The sequence below is a fragment of the Sabethes cyaneus genome, chromosome 2 (genome assembly GCF_943734655.1).
Source record: "Sabethes cyaneus chromosome 2, idSabCyanKW18_F2, whole genome shotgun sequence".
Taxonomy (NCBI): domain Eukaryota; kingdom Metazoa; phylum Arthropoda; class Insecta; order Diptera; family Culicidae; genus Sabethes; species Sabethes cyaneus.
Genome location: NC_071354.1, coordinates 216,556,131 through 216,579,160, shown reverse-complemented (window position 1 = coordinate 216,579,160; position 23,030 = coordinate 216,556,131). Strand labels below are relative to the sequence as shown.

Genomic DNA, 23,030 nt, shown 5'->3' with positions numbered 1-23,030 from the left:
AATGTATAAAGTGTGTTGTGCTGCACACGAAGACTACAGAAAAATCCCCTCCAGTAAGGAGTTTGGGAAGGCCAGAGTGAAATACTAGAAAAGTGCTCTTTGTAAAGGTCGGGCCACTTGAGTAGTCATGGTTGGGCCACCATAATTTTAAGCGCAGAAGCGCAATAATCGCTAGAGAATGTCAGTCACGTAAAATGTGATGAAATAAAGCAAAATTAATACGATAAAAACCTGACTGGTAAACGGCTGAATAATGCGTACCGTCGGTGCCTTGTGCACGTGTAGGCATAAAATAGACCCTACAGTGGTTCATAGCCTCTCTTATTCAGCAACTCCTATTCCTACCTCCTCATGGTACCAGCCGGGATACGAGCAACTTTGGTGGAGATCGGGTAACCAACCCCGGTGGAAGCCAAGGTCATATGCTGACAGGAAAGGAGGGCTCTTTCGAGCTTCGTTGGCCTTCCGGCGAAACAGGAGGTTGGTGTAGCAGGCTTTGCAAACCGTCACTACGAAAAATACTAAAGCACGGAACGAAGAGCAAATAAATTCTTACTGGAACAATCGGAATAGACCCACGCGACGAAAAAGGACTATGGATTGGAAACTCGGGACGTGGAACTGTCGCTCTCAACTTCCAAGGTAGCACTCGAGTGCTCTCCGACGTATTGAAGAGCCGCGAGTTCGACGTCGTAGCGCTGCAGGAGGTGTGCTGGAAAAGCTCAACGGTACGTACGTTCAGAGATGCACATACCATCTACCAGAGCTGCGGCAACACACACGAGCTGGGTACAGCTTTCATAGTGATGGGCGAGATGCGGAAACGGGTGATTGGGTGGTGGCCAATCAATCCTCGAATGTGCAGGTGCAGGTTCAGTGCACACCAGCGGACCAATGAAATGGGCCTAAGACTTATCGACTTTGCCGCCTCCAAAGATATGGCCGTACGTAGTACCTTTTTCCAGCACAGAATCCATCAAAAGTACACCTGGAGGTCACCAAATCAGACAGAATCACAGATCGACCACGTTTTGATCGACAGTCGGCACTTCTCAGACATTATCGACGTCAGATCCTATCGAAGCGCTAACGTTGACTCGGACCACTACCTAGTGAGGATGTTAGGATGCGCCCAAGACTTTCCGTTGTGAACAACATTCGGTACCGACGTCAGCCTCGGTTAGATCTCGTGCGACTGAAGCAGCCAGACGTCGCCGCAAACTACGCGCATTCACTCGAAGCTGCGCTGACGGAAGAGGACGAGCTGGACGAAGCCCCTCTCGAGAACTGTTGGAACACTATCAAAACAGCCATCAGCAGTGTAGCGGTGAGCTCCATCGGGCATGTGGCCCGGAATCAGCGGAACGATTGGTTTGACGATGAATGTAGGAGGGTGATGGATGAGCAGAACGCTGCGCGGGCGGCCAAGATGCGCAGTGCCACACGTCAGAATGTGGAAAGACACAAACAGAGGAAGATGCAGCGAAACCAAATCTTTCGGGAGAAAAAGCGCTACCTGGAAGAGCAGGAATATGCAGAGTTGGATCGGCTTTCTCAGGAAACGCGAAAGTTCTACCAGAAACTGAACGGATCCCGCAAAGGCTTTGTGCCGCGAACCGAAATGTGTCGAGATAAGACTGGCAGTATTCTGACGGACGATCGTGAGGTGACCGATAGGTGGAAGCAGCACTTCGACGAACACCTGAATGGCGCCCAAGCGGAGAATCATGGCGGCGGGGAAAGCAATTTTGACGGTGCAACAAACGGGGAAGAGGTGCCAGCCCCAACGATAGGCGAAGTTAAGGAGGCCATCATGCAGCTAAAGAACAACAAGTCAGCTGAAAATGATGGTATCGGAGCGGAGCTTAATAAAATGGGGCCAGAAAAGCTGGCCGTTTGTCTGCATCGACTAATTGCTAGAATTTGGGATACGGAACAGCTACCGGAGGAGTGGAAAGATGGGGTTATCTGCCCGAAAAGGGCGACAAGTTGGACTGTGAGAACTATCGAGCGATCACCGTTCTCAATGCCGCGTATAAAGTGCTGTCACAAATTATTTTCCGCCGTCTATCACCAATTGCGAATAGATTTGTGGGAACTTATCAAGCCGGCTTCGTCGAAGGTCGGTCTACAACGGATTAAATATTTACACTGCGGCAAATCCTCCAAAAGCCCCGTGAATACAGAGTTCGAATCACACAGAGGGCTTCGTCAAGGTGATGGTCTTTCATGCCTGCTGTTCAACATACCGCTACAAGTTGTTTGACCGAGCGGATATCAACACGCGGGGCACGATATTCAACAAATCTAGTCAATTCGTCTGCTTTGCCGATGACATGGATATTATCGGCAGAACATCAGTAGCGGTGGCTGAACAGTACACCAGATTATAGCGCGAAGCAGAAAAGATTAGGTTAAAGGTAAATACGTCTAAAACAAAGTACATGCTGGCCAGCGGAACCGAGGCCGAACGACCCCGCTTGGGCAGTAGTATATTGATTGACAGCGATGAGTTTGAGGTTGCCGACGAATTTGTCCACCTTGGCTCATTGGTAACGGCGTACAATGATACCAGCCGTGAGATTCGGAGGCGTATTATCAGCGGAAGTCGTGCTTACTATGCGCTCCACAAGCAATTGCGGTCGAGCAGACTAAGTCCCCGGACAAAGTGCACCCTGTACAAGACGCTTATGAGACCGGTTGTTCTCTACGGGCATGAAAAATGGACAATGCTCGAGGAGGACCTGCGAATGCTCGGAGTTTTCGACCGACGAGTGCTAAGAACGATCTTCGGCGGCGTTCAGGAGAACGGAGTGTGGAGGCGGAGGATGAACCATGAACTCGCACAGCTCTATGGCGAACCCAGTATCCAGAAGGTGGTCAAAGCTGGACGGATACGATGGGCAGGACATGTTGCAAGAATACCGGACAACTACCCTGCAAAGATGGTGTTCGCCTCAAATCCGATAGGAACGAGACGACCAGGAGCGCAGCGAGCAAGAGATGGTTAGACCAGGTGGAGCGAGATCTGGCAGAGAGTACTCGGTGTCCGAAGAATTGGAGAGCGGTTGCCTTCAACCGAGTTACATGGCGCAACTTTGTTCAACAGGCTTTGTCTTAGGACGGCAAGCCACCTAAGTAAGTAAGTAATACGATAAAAACCTAGAGTTTTGTTGTTTTTTACATTGTAGTTGTTCACTTCGGAAAAGTATCAATATTGATTTTTAAAGATCGCCAAAATTTCGCAAAAATGCAATTAACAATAGGGTATTTGTACCTATATGAGCCGTTGTTTACGGAATTAATACTTTTCATGACTCTATATAGAATTTCAATACGTATGTCTTAGATTTTCTGTGGCCTGACTATGACAACATTTTTTGTCTTCACGTAAATGTCTATAGCTTATTTATTTTTCGAGCAATCAGTTCAAAACTTTCCGGAAATATACCTTATTCTTAGACCTTTGCAACGATGTATTGAGATTTCCCAAATTCCTTTTTAAACGAAAGTTATGGGCGAATTCCAAAACGTGGCCCAACCGCGACGACACTCGCCTACATCATACTTACAACTGAATAGCAATAAGCGCAGTCGAACAATTTTAGTCCGCAAACCCCTGAAATTCTGATAGTACACAAGAGCGCGATGGAATGTACGCGCATCTGACCTAGACGAGGCGTACCAGGATGTGACGTAAAGCTGCTAACTGGAATATCCGCCGGGACGGGTGGTCTTCTAAAAGTATTGCTCGCATTGACCGAAGCAGCCAAAGCGCTAGCATAAGGTATCGAAAATTTGGTTTGACAAACAGATTTGCCTGAAGTTGTAGGCTTGAAGACTTTATCACTATTCCCTTACTAACATGCGAGAATTCCTGCTTCTAGAATCCCCAGAAATCGTAGTCCATAGTGAACGCGATTCCTTTACAGTGTTATAGGTATCCCGGGGATTCCACTGTTGAATTCCCATATACGAATCCTTGGCAAGGCATTCTGTACGAATCGTCTGCAGAATTCCTCGAGATGATTCCTATGCACCCGGGCTCCCACACACAGGACTGGGGTGACTAACTAACTCTGGCTCCCTCCAATGACTCGACTCGACTATTACCATATGGTTCTTGCCACAAAGCTATGCAGAGCTCCCCGTTCCAGGCTTCATTGGTTTTTTTTGCTCAATATATGCACTTTTGACTACAGCGAGATAGAATTCGACAGAGTGGTGTATAAGGCAACTGTAGAGTTAATTATTATCTACAATATTGTTGAAGAATATACAAGTTTATCTTTTGTATTTATGGCGCTAGAAAGATTCGTATAGTGCACAACTATACAGCCTTTAGAACAATGCTTCTACTACAGATTTTTGATTTACCATTCTCGATCAACCACCCGCTCACTGGACAAATGCGAGCCAATAAACCCATGTACCACTCGTATTCGCTTCGAAACATACCGACTGGTTTCAACTAAAGCGTAATATAAATGCACTAGTCACGATTATGGCAACAGAAAAAAAAAAAAAAACAACTTAGAACGACGACTCATTATGGCAATTAATGAAACCCAACAGAACTGTCGGTCCCGCACCTGCATCTGCAACAACGCAACATTCAACGCAACGGATACTAAACCTGTGACCATTACCGTTATTAGTTGATCCACAGTACCTTTCGCTCCTAGGTAATCTGTTCGATTTTGATGTTGCTCATCAGTTCCCTGCCAGCAGCGGTTGTGCCGATAAATTGCGTTCCGTCGATGACGAAGTTCGACGGAATGGTGTAAACGGTTGCCGTTTTGCTGGCACCGCCGGCTAGGCCGGCTAGCGTCTGAATGGTGGTGCCCTGCTGCTGAGCAATGTTGGCAATACTGTTTGGCATAGCGATTCGCAACTGGTGGATGACCGGGCCCTTGCTGTTGTTTTGCAGCTGCGCTGGAATTGTGAAAATTTGCTGCGGTTGAATTGTGGGTGCAGCTTGCAGCTGCTGGGTTGGTTGGTGTTGCTGCTGCTGCTGCTGTTGCTGTTGCTGTGTCGGTAACTGCGTTTGCTGAACTTGCGGTTGTTGTTGATGGTGTGGTTGCGAGACAATAGGCTGAGTAGACGGTGAATCATTTTCCACTTTAGCTGGAAGCTTTTTGAAAACCTAAAACCAAGAAAAAGCAATTTTAACTACTGATGAACATGGAACCTTTTTTTTTGTGGTTTCCAAACCTTCTGTTCTGCCGATCTCGCCGACATAGAACTATGCATTTGTTTGTGTTTCAGGAATTGACCTTTATTGTAGAATTCCTTGTTGCATATGGGACAATGAATCGGTGCCGAACTGCCGTTCTCTTGATGTGTTCTGAAAACAAACAAAACATTAGTACCAATCAACAGAATTCCAACCGATCATTGACCAACTCACTTTTTATGCTTGTTAAGATTGTCCTTTCGCGAAAAATATTTCCGACACACGGGACAGGAAAACAGCTTCTTGCCGGTGTGCGAAACGATGTGCCTCATCAAGTGTTCCTTCCGGCTGAACGATTTGTGACAGCCGGTTTCATCACATTTGAACGGTCTCAATCCTACGTGCGATTTCAGGTGCTGCATTAGGTGCTCCTTGCGTTTGAATGATTTCGAACAAACGTTGCACGAAGTGAAGCTCACCGCCGACGTACCGCTGGCGCCACTACCGGAACCGCCCGCGTTTCCGTGTTCCGTCGACTCTTGTTTTACCGACAGAGCACAGATGGCTTTCATCTGTTGGGTGGCGGCGATGGATTGAGCCGTCTGGGATCCTTCCGCAGACTCGCTGGACGAATTCAACTGGTCATCGCGTTCGGGCTGTCTCCGACAAGGCTGATGTTGTTGCAACTGGGATGTTGACTGTGTTGTTGAAGGAGATGGGTTAGTTTTTTGTGGTTTGTGATGAACTTGTTGAGGAGGTGGGGGTTGTTGTTGTTGTGTTGGTTGAGTGTGAACCCGGTGTATCATTTGGACCTGCGATTGTTGAACTTGTGGCTGTGCCTGTTGTTGCTGTTGTGATTGCTGATGCTGCTGCTGCGGATGTTGCTGGTGTTGATGCTGCTGGTGCTGATGCTGCTGCTGTTGTTGCTGCTGCTGTTGTTGCTGCTGTTGTTGCTGCTGTTGTTGCTGTTGCTGTTGTTGTTGTTGTTGTTGTTGTTGCTGTTGCTGCTGCTGAATTTGTTGCTGCTGTTGAAGATGCTGAGCAGAAATCACCAGATTCGCTTGAGCGGTTTGTGCTTCCACAGCCGCCTGCACTTGAGAGGATTTTTCGACTAGACTGAGATAGTTTGATAGTGGCACCTGGACACTTGGCATTGACAGTTGTGTTTGAGGTTGAATTTGAATCTGATGCTGAGATTGTTGGGCTTGCACCGTTTGCAGTGGCTGTATACCGAACTGCTGCAAGCCTTGGGGCGTTAACGTGAGAGCAGGTGGCATCTGCATCGGAGCTAGTCTGAACATTCCATCCGAGCTGGGCTGAAGTTTCATCTGCACGTACTGCACACTGGGAACAACCGCCTTGTTCATGTCACCAACGTTAGCAATCGGCGCTAAAGCTATCTGTTCTCCTCCATTGTCCGTTTTTAACATGATGGGAACTACGCATTTGTTGGCCTGCATCATTTTGCTGGCATCCAATAGCGGAATAGAAGCGGTTTTCAGTGGAGTGCTACTGGAGGCCACACTACCGTTGGCAGGCGTACTGGTAATCACCGCACCAGTTGAGAAGGTGCCAAGACTGGTCGCTGGGGACACTGGAGTGATGGTTATTGGACTATTTGATACGCCAATCGGAGAATTTTGAGTTGTCTGAATTGTCGTCTTAGTTGGGGTCACCGTAGATTGGGCTGTTGTTGGTGATTTAAACACAACACTTATTTTCGGTTTCTTTGCCGATGAAGATTCAGGCTGAAAAAAAAAACAAATATTTCAACATTAGACTAACATATTTCTTGTGTTACAACAACTTACAGGTGTCGTTTCGATGAACTCTCTTTTCGTTGCCTTGACCGGTGTCCTTAACTTGAGAAACTCGTCCATCTGCTGAGTGGTACTGAAAATAAAGGATCGAATGTTTTAGAGTACGGTTTTACACTTCTTTTGCATCATTCAAAACCTACACAGGTTGGGCAACTTCTCCGCTAGCTCCAGCCGACACAAACGTCTGATTCGTGTCCTGAATTTTATAGTGTATCTGATTGGTTTTGATCGTTTGCCCGTCTAGAGTGATTGTGTACTTGGCAGGCGCTTGTAACTGCTGCTGATTAGCCAATGTTTGCGATTCTCCAGACTGAATTCCAACCGCTTGAATAATACTACTGAGAAAATCAGCATTTGATCCCATAAGTGTTGCTCCTGCCGGACTGTTAATAATGATCGGAGTAGTCACTGTGGGTGCACTAGATATTGAAGCCGTCGCTTGTTGTGTAGAACTGCTAACGGCTGCCGGGACTAGTTTAATTTGAGGAGCTTGCGTCGGTAAAGCATGTGTTTGCACCGTCGGTAGAGCTGTGATGGGAGAAACTAAAAATTCAAACATTGCTTGTTAGAAAAGTTTTACGGCTTAAAAACAGACCCACCTGTAGACTCTGGAATCGGTTTAGTTGGACTTGGAATGGGGTTGGCTGCAAGTGCTTGCTGCTCTCGAAGAGAGTCGTCTTTAATGTAAACCATTCCACCATTTTTCAGCTTAGTCGAGTTCAGACAACTTTCCAGCATTCCTTGAGCCTTGACAACAGACTCGCGAAACTCCACCTGAGTGTCCAGCTGCTTCAGACATTTAGCACACACACTTTTTGGCAGACGATCCTTCTCATGCACCTAAAAATATATGCATTTTTAATGAAGACGAAGTAACTTAACCAAGCTTCACTCAATTACTCGTATTTTCAAATACTCAGTTATCTTTGATAGAATATTTTTCCTTTTGCCTTCCTCCGAAAAAATGCCAGTTTTGCCTCCGCCACTGCTGGCACATAGCCGGCACAAATCGACGAAATTGACGCATTTATAACCTGCCATGGCAGCGAACACTAGCGACAAGCGCTGAACTAACCCACAATTTGATACTTAGCTCTTTTTAAATTGTACTAAACATTCCAATACTTATCAAATCCCGTTTTTTCACGCACAATACTGCTTTTCTCCCGTATCCTTATCCCACAAGCCAGCCGAAAATCCTTCACATGGACACACTACTAAACTGACTCGACGGAACCCAAAACTTTTATCAATAATAACAGCATTCAATCGAACGGCAGGTCTTTGGCGCTCAAATGAATCTTTGTTTTTATCGAATTATCGCGCAATGAATGTGTTTTGTTGCTTTTCTTGAAAGATTTTCTGCATCTCTCAATCATAAGCGCACAGTAGTAGCACCACTCCACCCTCTTCGGGCACTTTTTCATACCACCCACTCCATCAACACACACAGAACACATACACACACCACCAGACAATATTTTGTAAATTCAATTTGCTCCACAATAGAAACTTCTTTCTAACGATCAAAATGCTCGATTTGATTCTCCCTAATATTCACTGCATTTTAACATAAATTTTGTACAATTTACACAATGGTTTCACTGATTTTTTCAAAATTAAACACCAGACACCCGAGACGCGCTCCTGACGTTTGTCTCCTGTTTTTCTTTTGCATCGAACTTCCAAACATCGAACGCGCTTTTCTGCTGCAAGCGCGTTACTGATATTTTACAGGGTTTTGTGCGAGAGTGACAGAGAGAGAACTAGTTTTTGCTTTTGTCACTGCGAACGTTGACAGTTGGTTATAAGAAATTTTATGCAAGTGTGAGCAGCATCAGCGCCGAACTAACATTTACTCACACACATAAACGAAAAATAATATTGACAGCCTCTGCTTACCGTGCGGTACGCGACTGTTTCTTTGCAGCGGAACCACTTATCAATGAATGTATAACAAAGGTAAGTTGATTACGATGCTGTGCACCGAATACACTCAAGTCGCTTTTTACGCGAAGTAAATGTTCTATGTAAATTTCGAAATTCGCATAAATTTCAGGTACAATCAAAATAAACTACACATATAACTAATGTTAAATTTCTATATGAAAATCCATATGGTTATCAAGTACCACATATAAACAGAATCCGCCCAGAAGTACACATAAAATTTATACGCATATGAATAGTATGTGCAAATTTTAATGATAAATGTTAAAAACACATAAATGACAACTAAATATGCAGCCCTGCTTCCGGCGAAAAAGTGCTGAGCATTTAAACGAATGTGAGCGAAGTCGCGTCGCGTCGCTGTCGCGTTTACTCTGGCGGTACCCTTATGTGAATATTTTCCATCCCGCTTTTCCTGTAATACTTACGTGATTTTCAGATAGTTCGCACGCATACTAATGCCTTAACGTGAAAATCAGATAGATGCACGGATAGATGCTATTATTTTTTCCAATAATAGTCATCTGAAAATCACGTAACTGCCTGTAGAGAAATTTGTATAAATTTGTAACAATTTATTAACATCTTGTACAAAAAATTTTCACACAAGGCACAAGCCGCTTTACAAAGGCGAACCTGTTGATTTAATAATTCTAGATAGAATTAACAAAAGGGCGAATGTCGCAAATGTAAACAAAACGAGTAAGAGTTATTTTTTGCTGGACCAGCATAGGAAAATCAACCCTCACTCGGTTGTTAATTCTATCTTCAATTAATGTTCGTTTCACCGTTTTAAATTAACACTTTAATTTGAGCCCCGCTAGTTTGCACAACGTGCAAATTAAAAATGGTTCAAATATTGTTCAAATATCATTGTCAACATGGCATCATTTGCTTTTGCAGACAATGCACATAAACACGAATTGTTTGTACTGATCTAGCGTTTTTAATCAATTTCACATTTCGTTTCCCAACGATTACGATAGAAATCCGATCGGAGAATAAAATATTCGCTGCTTGCAACTGCCAACTAAATCAAACCACCAAAACAAAGAGCAGGGCGGGCAGTTTATACAAGTTTCAGTATATTTAGGGTTGTTAGTTGTTCAAATTAAAAACTACTTACTTACTTACTTACTTACTGTAGGATCTTAGTAGACTATAGAAATATGTATCCTTGACTCCGTGTAACCAATACTTGCTATAAATAAAATTTTCATTCTAATCTGAACCACGAAGCAGTGAAGACTGATTTAGACTTCAACACTTACTCACTCACTCACTCACTTACTTACTTACTTACTTACTTACTTACTTACTTTCTTACTTACTTACTTACTTACTTACTTAATTACTTACTTACTTACTTTCTTACTTACTTACTTACTTACTTACTTACTTACTTACTTACTTACTTACTTACTTACTTACTTACTTACTTACTTACTTACTTACTTACTTACTTACTTACTTACTTACTTACTTACTTACTTACTTACTTACTTACTTACTTACTTACTTACTTACTTACTTACTTACTTACTTACTTACTTACTTACTTACTTACTTACTTACTTACTTACTTACTTACTTACTTACTTACTTACTTACTTACTTACTTACTTACTTACTTACTTACTTACTTACTTACTTACTTACTTACTTACTTACTTACTTACTTACTTACTTACTTACTTACTTACTTACTTACTTACTTACTTACTTACTTACTTACTTACTTACTTACTTACTTACTTACTTACTTACTTACTTACTTACTTACTTACTTACTTACTTACTTACTTACTTACTTACTTACTTACTTACTTACTTACTTACTTACTTACTTACTTACTTACTTACTTACTTACTTACTTACTTACTTACTTACTTACTTACTTACTTACTTACTTACTTACTTACTTACTTACTTACTTACTTACTTACTTACTTACTTACTTACTTACTTACTTACTTACTTACTTACTTACTTACTTACTTACTTACTTACTTACTTACTTACTTACTTACTTACTTACTTACTTACTTACTTACTTACTTACTTACTTACTTACTTAATCAGCTCCAGGCCGTAGTTTCCTCTACTGTACGAAAAAATCGTCTCCATTCCACTCGGTTCATCGCCGCAATTCACTAGCCACGTAGTCTGCGTAGGGTCCGCAGGTCGCCTTCCACTTGATCGATCCATCTTACTCGCTGCGTGCCCCGCCGGCTCGTTCCAGTCGGATCATTATTGAGAACTTTTTTAGCCGGGCTGTCATCCGACATCCTCACGACGTTCCCAGCCCATCGCAAACGACCGATTTTGGCGGTGTGAGCGATGGGTGGTTCCCTAAGCAGCTGATGCAATTCATAGTTCGTTCGCCTCCTCCACGTTCCGTCTTCCATCTGCACTTCGCCGTAGATGGTGCGCAACACCTTCCATTCGAAAATACTAAATGGCGCGTTGGTCCTCCACGAGCATAGTCCATGCCTCATGGTCGTAAAGGACTACTGGTCAAATCAGCGTCTTGTAGATTGTTAACTTCGTGCGGTGGCGAATTTTGTTCGATCGCAGCGTCCTACGGAGTCCAAAGTAAGCACGATTTCCTGCCATAATGCGTCTTTGTATTTCTCTGCTGGTGTCATTGTCTGCGGTAACCAGTGAGCCCAGATACACGAACTCTTCTACCACCTCGATTTCATCACCATCTAAATGAATCCGGGGGGGGGGAGGTCACCATTAACTTCTCTAGAACCTCTTCCTTCCATGTATTTTGTTTTCGATACATTAATGACAAGTCCAATCCGTTTGTCTTCAGTTTTCAGTCCGATGTAAAACCCGTTACTAACCTAACCCCGTTAGTTTGTATGAGGAATCGTTCGAACGAACAGAGGGGTCCACTGTATTGAAAGTGGTATAAATTTTTCCGTGTAAAAAACGTCCCTTTTACCGCTAGATGGCAGTCAAAAATACACTGAGTTATTACCACGTAAAGATATTTTCACTGTCTGATCTGCAGATGAAAATGGGGCGGATCATATCAGTGAGTACTTACGGGTCAGAAGATGGCGAATCCCGAAAGAAGACGACGACAAGCATTTTTAATTAGTTTGCAATATACAAGAGCACAAACTATTGCTTTCCTGTTACCTTACAGAAATTAAAGATTGTTTTTGTTACCAATCGTTCTCCCACGTTGAAGGGTGTTTACCAATTCGATCCTATTTTACTAGCAGCACATGTTTTTAATACATCCAATGAAACGGCAAACATGCGCATACAGATCTATACAGATTTATTTTATTACTGTCAGCAACCCTAAAAGATCAATTGCAACGATGTTTCAAATCAGCTGTACGACTTGTCTACAAGCTGCAGCGACGAGACACAACCGCAGCTGTTCGAAATTCTATCCTCGGAGTCGATTTACCTTCTAACTATCGACTTAGAATCTGTTGCTTCATACGACAGGCCTACTACGGTAACCAACCTGGCTATATTCAACAGCATCTGCAACCCGGGCAGCAACAACGAACGCGATGTCTCATCATTCCCAGGCATACAACAAGCAGTGGAAAAAGCGTACTCATATACGGAGCCACGTGCTGGAATGGTCTCCCAATAGACGCTAAATTAAAGCCAACTCTGTCTGCCTTCAAAAACTGTACAAAAAGACTAGTTTAATGATTGTTTAATGTTAGTGCTTACTTATTAAGAATAATATTTATCTAATTTGTATGTTCTATTTAGTCACATTGTACCTATTTTCCTTGATGTATTTTCCTTGACCTGATACAAAAGTTTCAAACTAACAGGCTACCGTAAGAAATAAACAAACAAATTACAAATTACAAATTACCAAAAACTACAGCTGTAACGCACTTTTCCAACACAGATATCAACTTCGCCCACTAATCGTCTCCCCGTAAATAATGTGCAATCTGTTAGAACAAGGCACTTTTGTCATTTTTTCTGACACACTTCCCTAATACAGGCATCGAATTGGTCTAGGTTCAATCGCGGTCGTTAGAAAACTTTGTCGGGCCGAGGAGACTTTGTCACTCTTTCTGGCGTACTTCCCAAGCAAAGACATCAAATTGGTCTAGGTTTAATCGCGTCATCGCGGCGGTGTTAAGTAATGTTGTTGAGACGAGGAGGCTTTGCCAAATGTGATATGTGGAGGTTTTCGAAGGCAAGAAATATTTCTATGATGGTTCGAGTCCCCTACCCCCTCTCTGATACCGTGGACCCCCGTTCGTTTGACCGTTTTTAATCTGAACATTTTTTAATTTGAACCCATTTCATTTAACTGAATCGTATGCCGCCTTGAAATCCATAAAAATATAATGAGTCTGCAAGTTGTACTCCCAGAACTCGTCAGTTACTAGACGCAGGGTGAATATTTGATCCATCGTGAAGCGACCCTAATGAAAACCAGCTTGGTACTCGCCGACGAAGAACTCAGCTAACGGACTCAGTCTAAAACACAAAATAGGGAGAGCACCTTATAGGCAAAATTGAGCAACGTAATGCCTCGATAGTTTTTACTCTCAAGTCGATGTCCGTTTTTAAAATTATGGGAAATGAGGCCAATCAACCACTCCTCCGATATTTATTTTCCTCCCATATTCTGTTCCTGACAATGAGGTGGCGAATTATTTCGTACAGCTGCTCGCTCCCCGTTTTTGGAAGTTCAGCCAGGATACCAGCAGCCTTAGCGTTTTTCAGCTCACTGATTGCTCTTTTGACCTCCTCCTGTGTTGGTGGCTCTACAGTTTGGCCGTCGCTCAAAATTTTTATCCTGTACCTGCTGATCTTCGAGTTTACTTCTCTATTCAACAGCGTCTGGAAACACTCTTTCACCTGGCTGCTACCGTCGTTTTATCAGTAAGTAGGTTACCAGCACTATCATTGCACATCACACCTGACCGTTTTGTAGAAACTCCGTGTGTCGTTGCTGACGAACCTCTCCTCTGGACAGGCGAGCACGTGCTCTTCGTACTGGCGTTTTTAGACGGTGGGTTATTTTTTCCGCAGCTCTACCAGGACGAACCAAAAAAAATCGCGCAAAGTCTCGGGTATTCCTCACATTGAAATCGTGTGAAGAAATTCTGCAGTGGATTCACACAGAATACCTTGCTTATAGAAGTAGGGTTCTTATAGGGGAATCCAAGAGTTTAATCCCAGGGATAGCCATAACTCGGCACGGGAATCGCCTGCATTATGAACTGTTCTGTTCTGACGTGTAGACGCAGTAAGCTACTCATATATATTGGACTATTGACATCCTATCATTTATCACGCAAATTAAATCAAATATTCACGCTGCGGCAGATCCTCCAAAAAGTCCATGAATACAGAATTCAACGCACAATTATTTCATTGATTTCAAAGTTGCGTATAATACCATCGACTGTAAAATCATGGCCATTCTAACCTCGCAAGGGACTTTATCAACGTGATGGTCCATCATGTGGGCCGTTCAACATGCCGTTACAGGATGTTATGAAAAGAGCACAGGCACAATCTTCAGCAAATCTAGGTAATTCGTCTGCTTTCCCAATGAAATGGATATTGTCGATAGAACAGCATCTGTGGTGGTGGCTGAACAAACTAAAACTCAAAGTAGCGCAGATTGGGTTGAAGAAAAATGCGTCCAAACTAAAGTACCGTGAACCGCTAATATGACGCACACGCTAAAAGCTGGTAACTCGGTCCTAATAACGACTGAGTTTGTTTTGTTTCGAGCATCGAGTCGCTATGCTGCCCGTTCTCCCGATACTCGACACTCGACAGTGCCTGAGTCGAGTCGAGTTGCACGACATGACTTGCAAAGTAGAGCCCTTATTCATTCCATTTACTGTCCTTGTAACGCTGATGTCTTTTGAGTAGATGTCGCTTTTTGTGTTAATTTACTATCATGAGAATATTGCAAATTGGGGCTCATAATCTCAAATGGCCGGTGGGCCGTTTGGCTCCAAGTCCGCCCCTATTCAAGCTATTTAAGCAGCACCCGCTCGCAACCTACGAGCGATCTGCAGTTCCAAGTACCGAGTCTCCATTCGTCGTCCTTGTTCCGTCGCCTAGGTCGATGTCGAATATTCCGCTCCGAATATGCTTGAATGTGGTTAGTTTTAATTTAATTTAGGTGTGTAGCCGTACTGGGGCAACACTACCGAGTCTCGCGATGGGGCTGCCATCTTATAGTGCCGAGACTCACTATACTTCCTTCGCGGTTAGTATACGACCTTAGTTTCCACCGGGGTTGGTTACCGGATGTCCGCTAAGGTTGCTCGTATTCCGACTGATACCACGAGGAGGTCGGGATCGGAGTTGCTGGATAAGAGGCTAACGACCAATATGGGGTCTATATTCCGCATTATCCAGCCGTTTACCAACCTGTATTTTATTTGTATCCTACTGTTACAATAATTTTTATCTTCGTTTTATGGTTATTTTTTTCGGGTGCCCTGTTCTAGTATAGAATCAATATATATAGAATGCCAGTGTCGCTGTTTTACTACGGGACTCATTGTGGTAAACATGATGCTAACAATCTGTATCAAGTCTAAGGATCGGAACCTTCATTGTCAAAGTTGCTCATTGTTATTTATCTGTTCTTTATCTGTGCGCTCGTTGGTGCTGTCTTCAGTGCGCTCATCGCTGTGTTTTCATGCCAGTGAAATGTTTTTAATCGTTCTTTTTCTTTTCGTCCGGATGAATTGAATCCCATAACTGCGCCCTTTTGCACCGATTTTTTCAGAAATTTGCAGCAAGCGAAGTTTCCAATCACATTACTTGGCAGCCATATTTGAAATTTTAAACTGGTTGTCAAAGTTTGACAATGAGATTCCTTTTTGATGAATCTCAGGCACACACACATATGCATATATACTGTAAATACATTATCTGAACAAGTGTGATGTTTACCACGCGTACTGCAGCGACACTGGCATTCTATATATATTGATTATACTCCTGTTCTAGCTTTTGAAAGGTGAAAAGATTCAACGAAAATTTACTCCATTTTGAATATAAATTAGTTTTTAATTCAATAATCATATTTATCTTCATTTCTACGTTTAACAAACAGGCGAATCAACAAGAAATAGGCTTTCTAACTTCTTTCCTGAAAAAGTATCCGGACATTGCCAGAGGTGGCCGCTTAACTGGGACGAGAGAGTCCTGTGCTGCTGTTTGTAGTAGAGCCCAAGCAGAGCTCAACAGTTTGGGACCACCGGTAAAATCGGTTGCGGCATGGCTGTTGTTTACTACTAATTTATCGAATATTTTGATTTTTTGCAGGTATGTTCCGATAAAAGGGCAAGCGTAAAAAACTTCAGCACAACAGCAGGGAGATGCGAGCCACAGGTGGTAAACCAAACACGTTAAATTCGATTTCCAGTCTTGATGAAGCGATCATAGAGTTGCAATCGTTGAATAGAACCGTGGACCATACAGTGTAACCTTCGTTTACATATTTTTTATAAAATTAACTCTGCCAATTTAACATGCTTTTTTCAATCTGCTCATAATTCCCAATCCAAATTTCCTAAGTCCATCTCTGAGCAAGCTGTCGACTGTGTGATTGATAGCGCTCCAAACCTTCGGGTGGAGCGGTCACTCACACGGGTAAGCTTGTTCGGGCATATCTAAAACAACCTGAGTAAGCTGTCTACTGAGTGGGTGATAACCCTCCAAGTCTCTCGCTTTGCGAGGGGCGGACGGGTCACTCACTTAGGAAAGCTCTCTCGGGTATAGTTCAAAAGGTTTGAGTTAGCAGTCAACGACGTGAGCGATATCCCTCCAAGTCTGTGGCAGTGCGACCGGGACGGACGGATCGCTCACTTCGGATAGCTCTCTCAATTATCTGCCAGAGAAACGGTGATGCGATCGACTGGGTGAGTTATATCCCTCCACGTCTGGCGTCTCTCGTCTGGGACGGAGCGGTAACTCACTCGGGAAGGCCTTTTCAAATACAACCAGAAGATTCCTCTGTAAGTGGGATAACCCTCCACGTCCCCGATAGACGGAGGGGTCCCCCCCCACAGGGTTGCCCACAGATACCATGAGAAACACAACCAAGGTATTCAGAGCCATAGGGTATTATACAGTAAATAATGGTTGCCAGGACAAAAGATTGTTAAAAATTGAAAAACTTTTAAAGATTCAATTTTTAACTGACCGAACTTATAAAAGGGCTCAGGCTCGATAAACATATCATTTGATGTTTGGAAAAGTAAACGACAATAGTGCGCGAGAATCGTTTTGTCCGTTACTATTTTAAATATATATTTATATCGATTTGATTATTGTCGGTGAGATAAAAAGGAAGATTTTGTCGTGTGTTGTGTAAAGTTAAAAGGACTAAACTAGGTAATTGTCAAGTGGTTAAAAAAAAGTGTATTGTGGAAAGTAAAAAGTCTATTGTAAAATCTATTGTTTATTCTAGTGTTAAGCTATAAAAACACAGAAAGAGCTAAAAGCGAACAATTTACAAACACGTAACGAAGAAACAAACGTGGATAAAAAGAATTATAAAAGTAATAGTGCCGATATACAAGGAAGAAAAAGGTAAAAATAGTTTTAAGCAAATTATAAAATGTGCAAAAGTAAACTAAGGCTGGTGTAGGAAAAACTAAGGCTGGTGTGTGAAAAAGGCTAATATCCCTCGAAAAGGTCCTCGAGGGGCCTTTTATTCTTGGACTATTTCACAGGCGCAGAACATCAGCGCTAGCAACTGTACCCAGTGAGCCTGCGTGCCCGTCAGCATTCGGCGCAGAGCGAGTGAATCGGTGTTCTTGGCCGTTGGATCGTTTGGTACAGGCCGAGTCGCAATACCATCCGGTGTCTACTGTTGACCGTACCCGCCGCAAAAGCCTCCCTGCGGCTAATTCAACATATCTGCAATTCGAACACCCTTGCGTTGTGTAACGTAGCTGTTGATACACTCATTGCGGGACGAGAACAATACCCCGTACCATCAAGCTACGGTAGCCGAGGCCACTTTGACCACATTAACATCAAAATTGCCGTGTGTGGAAAAACCGTCGTCGGTGTTGAGAGGAGAAGGTCGTTCCACCAGCCTTAGATAAGCAAGTAACCTAGATTTAAGCCAAAATTGTCGGGAGAGGGCAAATAAACCTGTAAATTGTATACATAATCTAGAGTTTTACCAACAGCGTCACCGTCCTCTAATTTTAACTTCACCTTGATTGTAAATTTCGTTTGCGAGCTCGAAAGGAGTTTCAGTCCTGGTCGTTTATTTTTCTCCTGAGGTGTGACCCGAATATAAACTCGATCATTGTGTTTCTGGTAGCATTATTCATCGTGATATTATCCTAATTGTTGGTTGATTTCCATCGGTTTCTGTTTGCGACGGAAACACTTATTGTATTTAGGAATAGCCGTGACGCACAACCGTTTCTATCCGTTTTAGCACCATTACCCTTCCCTTCCCTTCCCGCTGAGCAGTTTGTAGGGTTACAAATTGGCGCCCAACACAAAAAACCCACGAATATATTGATTATTACATTTATTACATTTGTTTACAGCTTTTAAAATCTCCGTACGGGGAGTAGAAAACAGTATCCTGTTTTGTGGACTTAGTTTCGTCCTCCAAACGAAAAGTTACTGTTCAGATTAACAAAATGAACGTAGAATTTGACATGCAATATAAAAGCTTATTAGTTCATCACCTGGAGAGGGATGAATTTATTCACGAATTAACGGTGCGCGGTATAGAATTTACAGATAGCGAAGCGCGAGCGGTTTTGTCGCGAAGATTACGAAATAGGATTAAATTAGATCGCGAAAAAAACACTGAAGATTTCGATTTCAGTCGTTTAAACTCGTCGGTGGACGAAGAAATTAAGGTAATCGATAGTAAAATAAAAGAGATAGCTGATTGCTTGTCTAAAAGAAGCGGTTATGAAGGGACCCGCGAAAGTCTGAAAACTCGGTTAATTCATTATTTTGCGCGCGTCAGTCGTGCGACTGAGGAAGCAGAGGACGAGGAAGATTTGGCGGATTTAGAGAGTTTGCAAGCGACCATTCGTAGTACGTACAATATACATTTCTCTTTGTTTTCGGCGATAGGGCAAGCAGAATTAGCGAAACAAATTAACCAGTCGATGGCAAATTTGGCTATCGAGTCACAAGCAAACCAAAGAAACCGTTCGTCTTCTTCAGAGAGCCAAGAAGAAAATATGGTTTTTAGAACTCCCGGGAAACATTTAAAACGTAGTTTGAAATCTACAGAAAGGAATTATAATAACGGTAATTTTCCTAATTACAATTGGTACCCTTTTGGAATGCCATTTAATCCATATCCGTGGATGTTCAATCCCACACAATTGCAAAATATGCCTCCACAAACAATGCTTCGTTTCGGTTCGACTGATAACATATCCAAGCGAACGATTCCCGTTGTTGATCCGGTAGAACAATCGAAAAGAGAATCGCGTAAAATAGGTAGAAACTCGCATTCACAACAACAACCTTCGCACAATATTAGATCATTGTCCGAAGAGTCCGCCGATGCCGAATCGGGATGGTCATCGGACAGGTCTCATTGGAAGCCGCGAAAGTATACCCGTAACTCTAACCGTCGCGAACGTGTGGTAAGTCCCAACGTCGGGAAACGAAGGCCAGTATCCGAGTGGAAACTCAAATACGATGGGTCAGATAATGGCCAAAGTTTAATGAAGTTTTTAAAAGAGGTCGAATTTTATGCACGGTCGGAGAATACGTCACATAGAGAATTGTTCCGTTCAGCAATTCATCTGTTTAGCGGCGCGGCAAAAGCATGGTTTATGTCGGGTTTCGAAAACGAGGATTTCGGATCGTGGGACGAGCTAAAGGAAGAACTCAAGCGGGAATTCCTTAGTCCCGATCATGACCACTCGAGTGAGTCACGCGCGAGCGCGAGAAAGCAAGGGCCCAGGGAAAGGTTCCAAGATTTCCTTTTAGATATACAAAAAATCTTTAACTCCCTAACCAAACCGTTAACGGAACGAAAAAAATTCGAAATCGTTTTTCGAAATATGCGCGCGGAATATAAGGGTCACGCTGTGTCCGCCGAAGTGGATAATCTAGCCGATCTCAAACGTTTCGGGCGACGATTAGACGCTACGTATTGGTATAAGTATCAAACACCCGCGAGCGAAACTAACCCGCGTAGTAGACAACCCACTCAAGTGAATGAGGTTTACACTGGAACGAGATCAAAAAGTAAACCGAAAATCGAGAATGAATCGTTTAAAACTCGCAATTTCTATAACTCCCAATCGCGCGCGAACGATTCCGAAGAACGAGCATACAACATGAATGTCCGTCAGCATAATCAAACCCGGGATATGGAGCAGGGTCGTTCCACTGATAGAGTCCCGGCTTCACAACGCGGTTTACAAGCTTTATTGGATCGTTATCAAATTCCTAAAGAAGGCATTTGCTTTAATTGTCGCTTAGCTGGCCATCATGCCAGGGAATGTGATAAACCGCCACATAAATTTTGTCAGCGATGCGGTTTTCACAATGTTGAGACTGATTGCTGCCCGTTTTGCGAAAAAAACGCCAGCAAGACTGTCCAGGGGGGCAGGCCAGTCAATCACTCATAGAGTCCCTCAACAAATACGAACACCATAATATCTTACCAACGTTGGGCTTATCTAAAGTTTCACCCTCCGATTACATTTATTCCAACAAATATGAAATTAATGAATTTATCATACACCCCGATAACGACCAGAGACCATTTGTGCGAATATCCATCCTTGGTCTTTCGATAGTCGGCCTACTGGACAGTGGAGCGCATCTAAGTATATTAGGGAACGATGCAATGAATCTGATAAAAAGATGTAATTTGAAAATTTTCCCGGCGAATGTGAATTTGAAAAATGCGAACGGAAAGGAATTACCCGTAATTGGACAAGTTCACCTCCCAATTACGTTAGAAAATGAAACTAAAATTATACAAACCTTGATCGTTCCGTCTTTGAAGAGAAGACTTCTGCTAGGGATGAATTTTTGGGAATCATTTAAAATAAAACCTACCATAGATAGAACACAAATCGAACTACTAGAATTAAATGAGGAACAAACACATGAGTCGTCTGAACCGGAACAGCCTACTGATGAATGTGAATCCCGATTGAACAGCTTACAGAATAAAGAACTAGAAAAAGTGAAGCAATCATTCAAAGTGGCAGAAGAGACTCTAGACACCACGAACTGGATTAGTCATAGAATTGAACTGGCAGATGAAGCCAAAAAGCTTCCCCCAGTACGAATTAATCCCTTCCCGAATTCACCGAAAAGACAAGAACAGATCAATGAGGAACTGAATCGAATGCTAGAACGTAAAATCATCGAAAAGTCCTACAGTGACTGGGCTTTACGCCTAGTCCCTGTAGACAAACCCGATGGTTCGGTACGCTTATGCCTCGACGCGCGCAAGCTAAACGATCGTACAGTGAGGGATTCATATCCGCTTCCTCACGCCGATCGGATCTTAAGCAGACTGGGGGCAGCTGAATATATTACCACCATAGATCTGTCCCAAGCCTTTCTACAAGTTCCATTACACCCAAGATCCCGGAAGTATACGGCCTTTTCGGTCTTGGGTAGGGGACTATTTCAATTTACGAGGATGCCATTTGGTCTAGTTAACAGCCCAGCCACGCTTTCACGGCTGATGGACCGAGTATTAGGAGGGGGCGAACTAGAGCCAAACGTTTTTGTATATTTGGATGACATTATCGTCATCGCAAATACGTTTGAGGAACATTTAGCACTTTTGAAGGAGGTAGCCGAACGACTTAGAGCGGCTAACCTGTCTATTAATTTAAATAAGTCACGGTTTTGTGTGCCCGAAGTTCCATATTTAGGCTATATTCTGGGGCGAGGAGGCCTGAGACCCAACCCAGATCGCGTTTCGGCGATAGTAAACTATGGGCCCTATTCCGTAAGTCACGTCGACTGTCACTTTGCTCGACAGGCCTATTTTGGTATTTCGTAAGTCACACTCGACAGATTTCGTCGAGTTACTCGACAGAGCCGACTGCTCGAAAGTTAGTGACTGAACTGTCACCAAGTGTCGAGTGAGTTTGTTTTGTTTTGGTCGTGCGTCGTGCCGCTGGCGGTTAGTTTTCTTTTCGATTAAACTGGGGGAAATTAATTATTGTTTAATTGTATTAATGTAATCCACTATTTTTTTATTGTTCATCGTAAGACAAGTAGTTTACGTCGCGTTCGTCTTCATATTGTTGGTGAATTAGTTTTAAAATTGGTATCGCGACTTGTTCTCCCGAATAGCGATATGATTCAAGAATCAAGATTCCGGAGGCCACCGAAGGCCCCGGTGAAAACTGTTTGTGGTAATACTCCAATTAACTTTGCTGTCTTTTCTGGCTGGTCGGCAAAACTGCGGTAAGTTTTAATTGTTTGCTAATTCATCGCAAAATTAGTTTACACCACGTTCGTGTTGCAGGTTCAATAATTTTGAAATTGATATGGTGGCTTATAAAAACAAAACAAATACGAGTACCAAAATAGTGGACAAATTCGATGAGTCTGGATCAAATCGCAGCTGGCACAGCGCGGTGGTAGTCGTGGAGTAGTCCATCGTTCCGGCGGCGGTGACAAACCAAGGCCAAGCCGTGCACATATTGGAATATCCGGTGGCGGAGGTTTCCGTTCAAATCGGGTTACGTCAGGTGGTGGCGGTGGTGTCTAAAAAGGTGCAACCGCGGCGGAATTCAACATTCGAAATAAGCACTGGGCGACGTAAACAGCGCTTAGAAGCATGGTATGTACAAGGGAGCTAGCACGAGTTGCCTTTTGGCGACAGCCAAGCTTTGAATAGGCGGACCTGGTGGACCGGCCAGCCCCAAGTTGATGGTTTCAAACCTGGATTTCGGCATATCAGAGATCAGTGATCTGTGACCGTCGAGGTGGAGGCAAAAGCGGCGGTTCCCGTCGGCAGCAACCACAAACAAAAATAGCAGAAGAATTAGATACTGAACTAGAACGAAGAATGTGACATCGTAATCATTAGCGTGTAAGATCCTAGCCACCCTGG

General features: G+C 43.3%; 2 protein-coding genes across 2 annotated transcripts; one reads left to right on the top strand and one right to left on the bottom strand.

Moving 5' to 3' along the window:
- Positions 1–3,199: 3,199 nt before the first annotated feature.
- Positions 3,200–8,069, bottom strand: LOC128734369 (myb-like protein K). Its single transcript, XM_053828541.1, has 7 exons — positions 7,897–8,069; positions 7,596–7,836; positions 7,137–7,539; positions 6,988–7,069; positions 5,411–6,924; positions 5,215–5,347; positions 3,200–5,146 (listed from the first exon to the last, which is right to left on the bottom strand). The coding sequence occupies exons 1-7, from the start codon at positions 8,035–8,037 to the stop codon at positions 4,682–4,684; spliced, it is 2,979 nt and encodes a 992-aa protein (XP_053684516.1). The 5' UTR covers positions 8,038–8,069; the 3' UTR covers positions 3,200–4,681.
- Positions 8,070–19,314: 11,245 nt separating this feature from the next.
- Positions 19,315–22,685, top strand: LOC128736644 (uncharacterized). The gene is made up of 3 exons (XM_053831131.1): positions 19,315–19,572; positions 21,078–21,380; positions 22,539–22,685. The coding sequence occupies exons 1-3, from the start codon at positions 19,315–19,317 to the stop codon at positions 22,683–22,685; spliced, it is 708 nt and encodes a 235-aa protein (XP_053687106.1).
- The last annotated feature ends 345 nt before the right edge of the window (positions 22,686–23,030 follow it).

What these genes read in the sequence shown, in the direction of transcription:
- LOC128734369 (XM_053828541.1), bottom strand. Translation starts at nt 8,037, where the DNA reads ATGGCAGGTTATAAATGCGTCAATTTCGTCGATTTGTGCCGGCTATGT. An exon ending in AGTTCATCGAAACGACACCT is followed by an intron (nt 6,925 to 6,987) that starts GTAAGTTGTTGT and finishes TTTTTTTTTCAG; the next exon opens with CCTGAATCTTCATCGGCAAA. An exon ending in CGAGATCGGCAGAACAGAAG is followed by an intron (nt 5,147 to 5,214) that starts GTTTGGAAACCA and finishes TCTTGGTTTTAG; the next exon opens with GTTTTCAAAAAGCTTCCAGC.
- LOC128736644 (XM_053831131.1), top strand. Translation starts at nt 19,315, where the DNA reads ATGCCTCCACAAACAATGCTTCGTTTCGGTTCGACTGATAACATATCC. An exon ending in CTAACCGTCGCGAACGTGTG is followed by an intron (nt 19,573 to 21,077) that starts GTAAGTCCCAAC and finishes GAACCGGAACAG; the next exon opens with CCTACTGATGAATGTGAATC. An exon ending in TAGACAAACCCGATGGTTCG is followed by an intron (nt 21,381 to 22,538) that starts GTACGCTTATGC and finishes ATCAAATCGCAG; the next exon opens with CTGGCACAGCGCGGTGGTAG.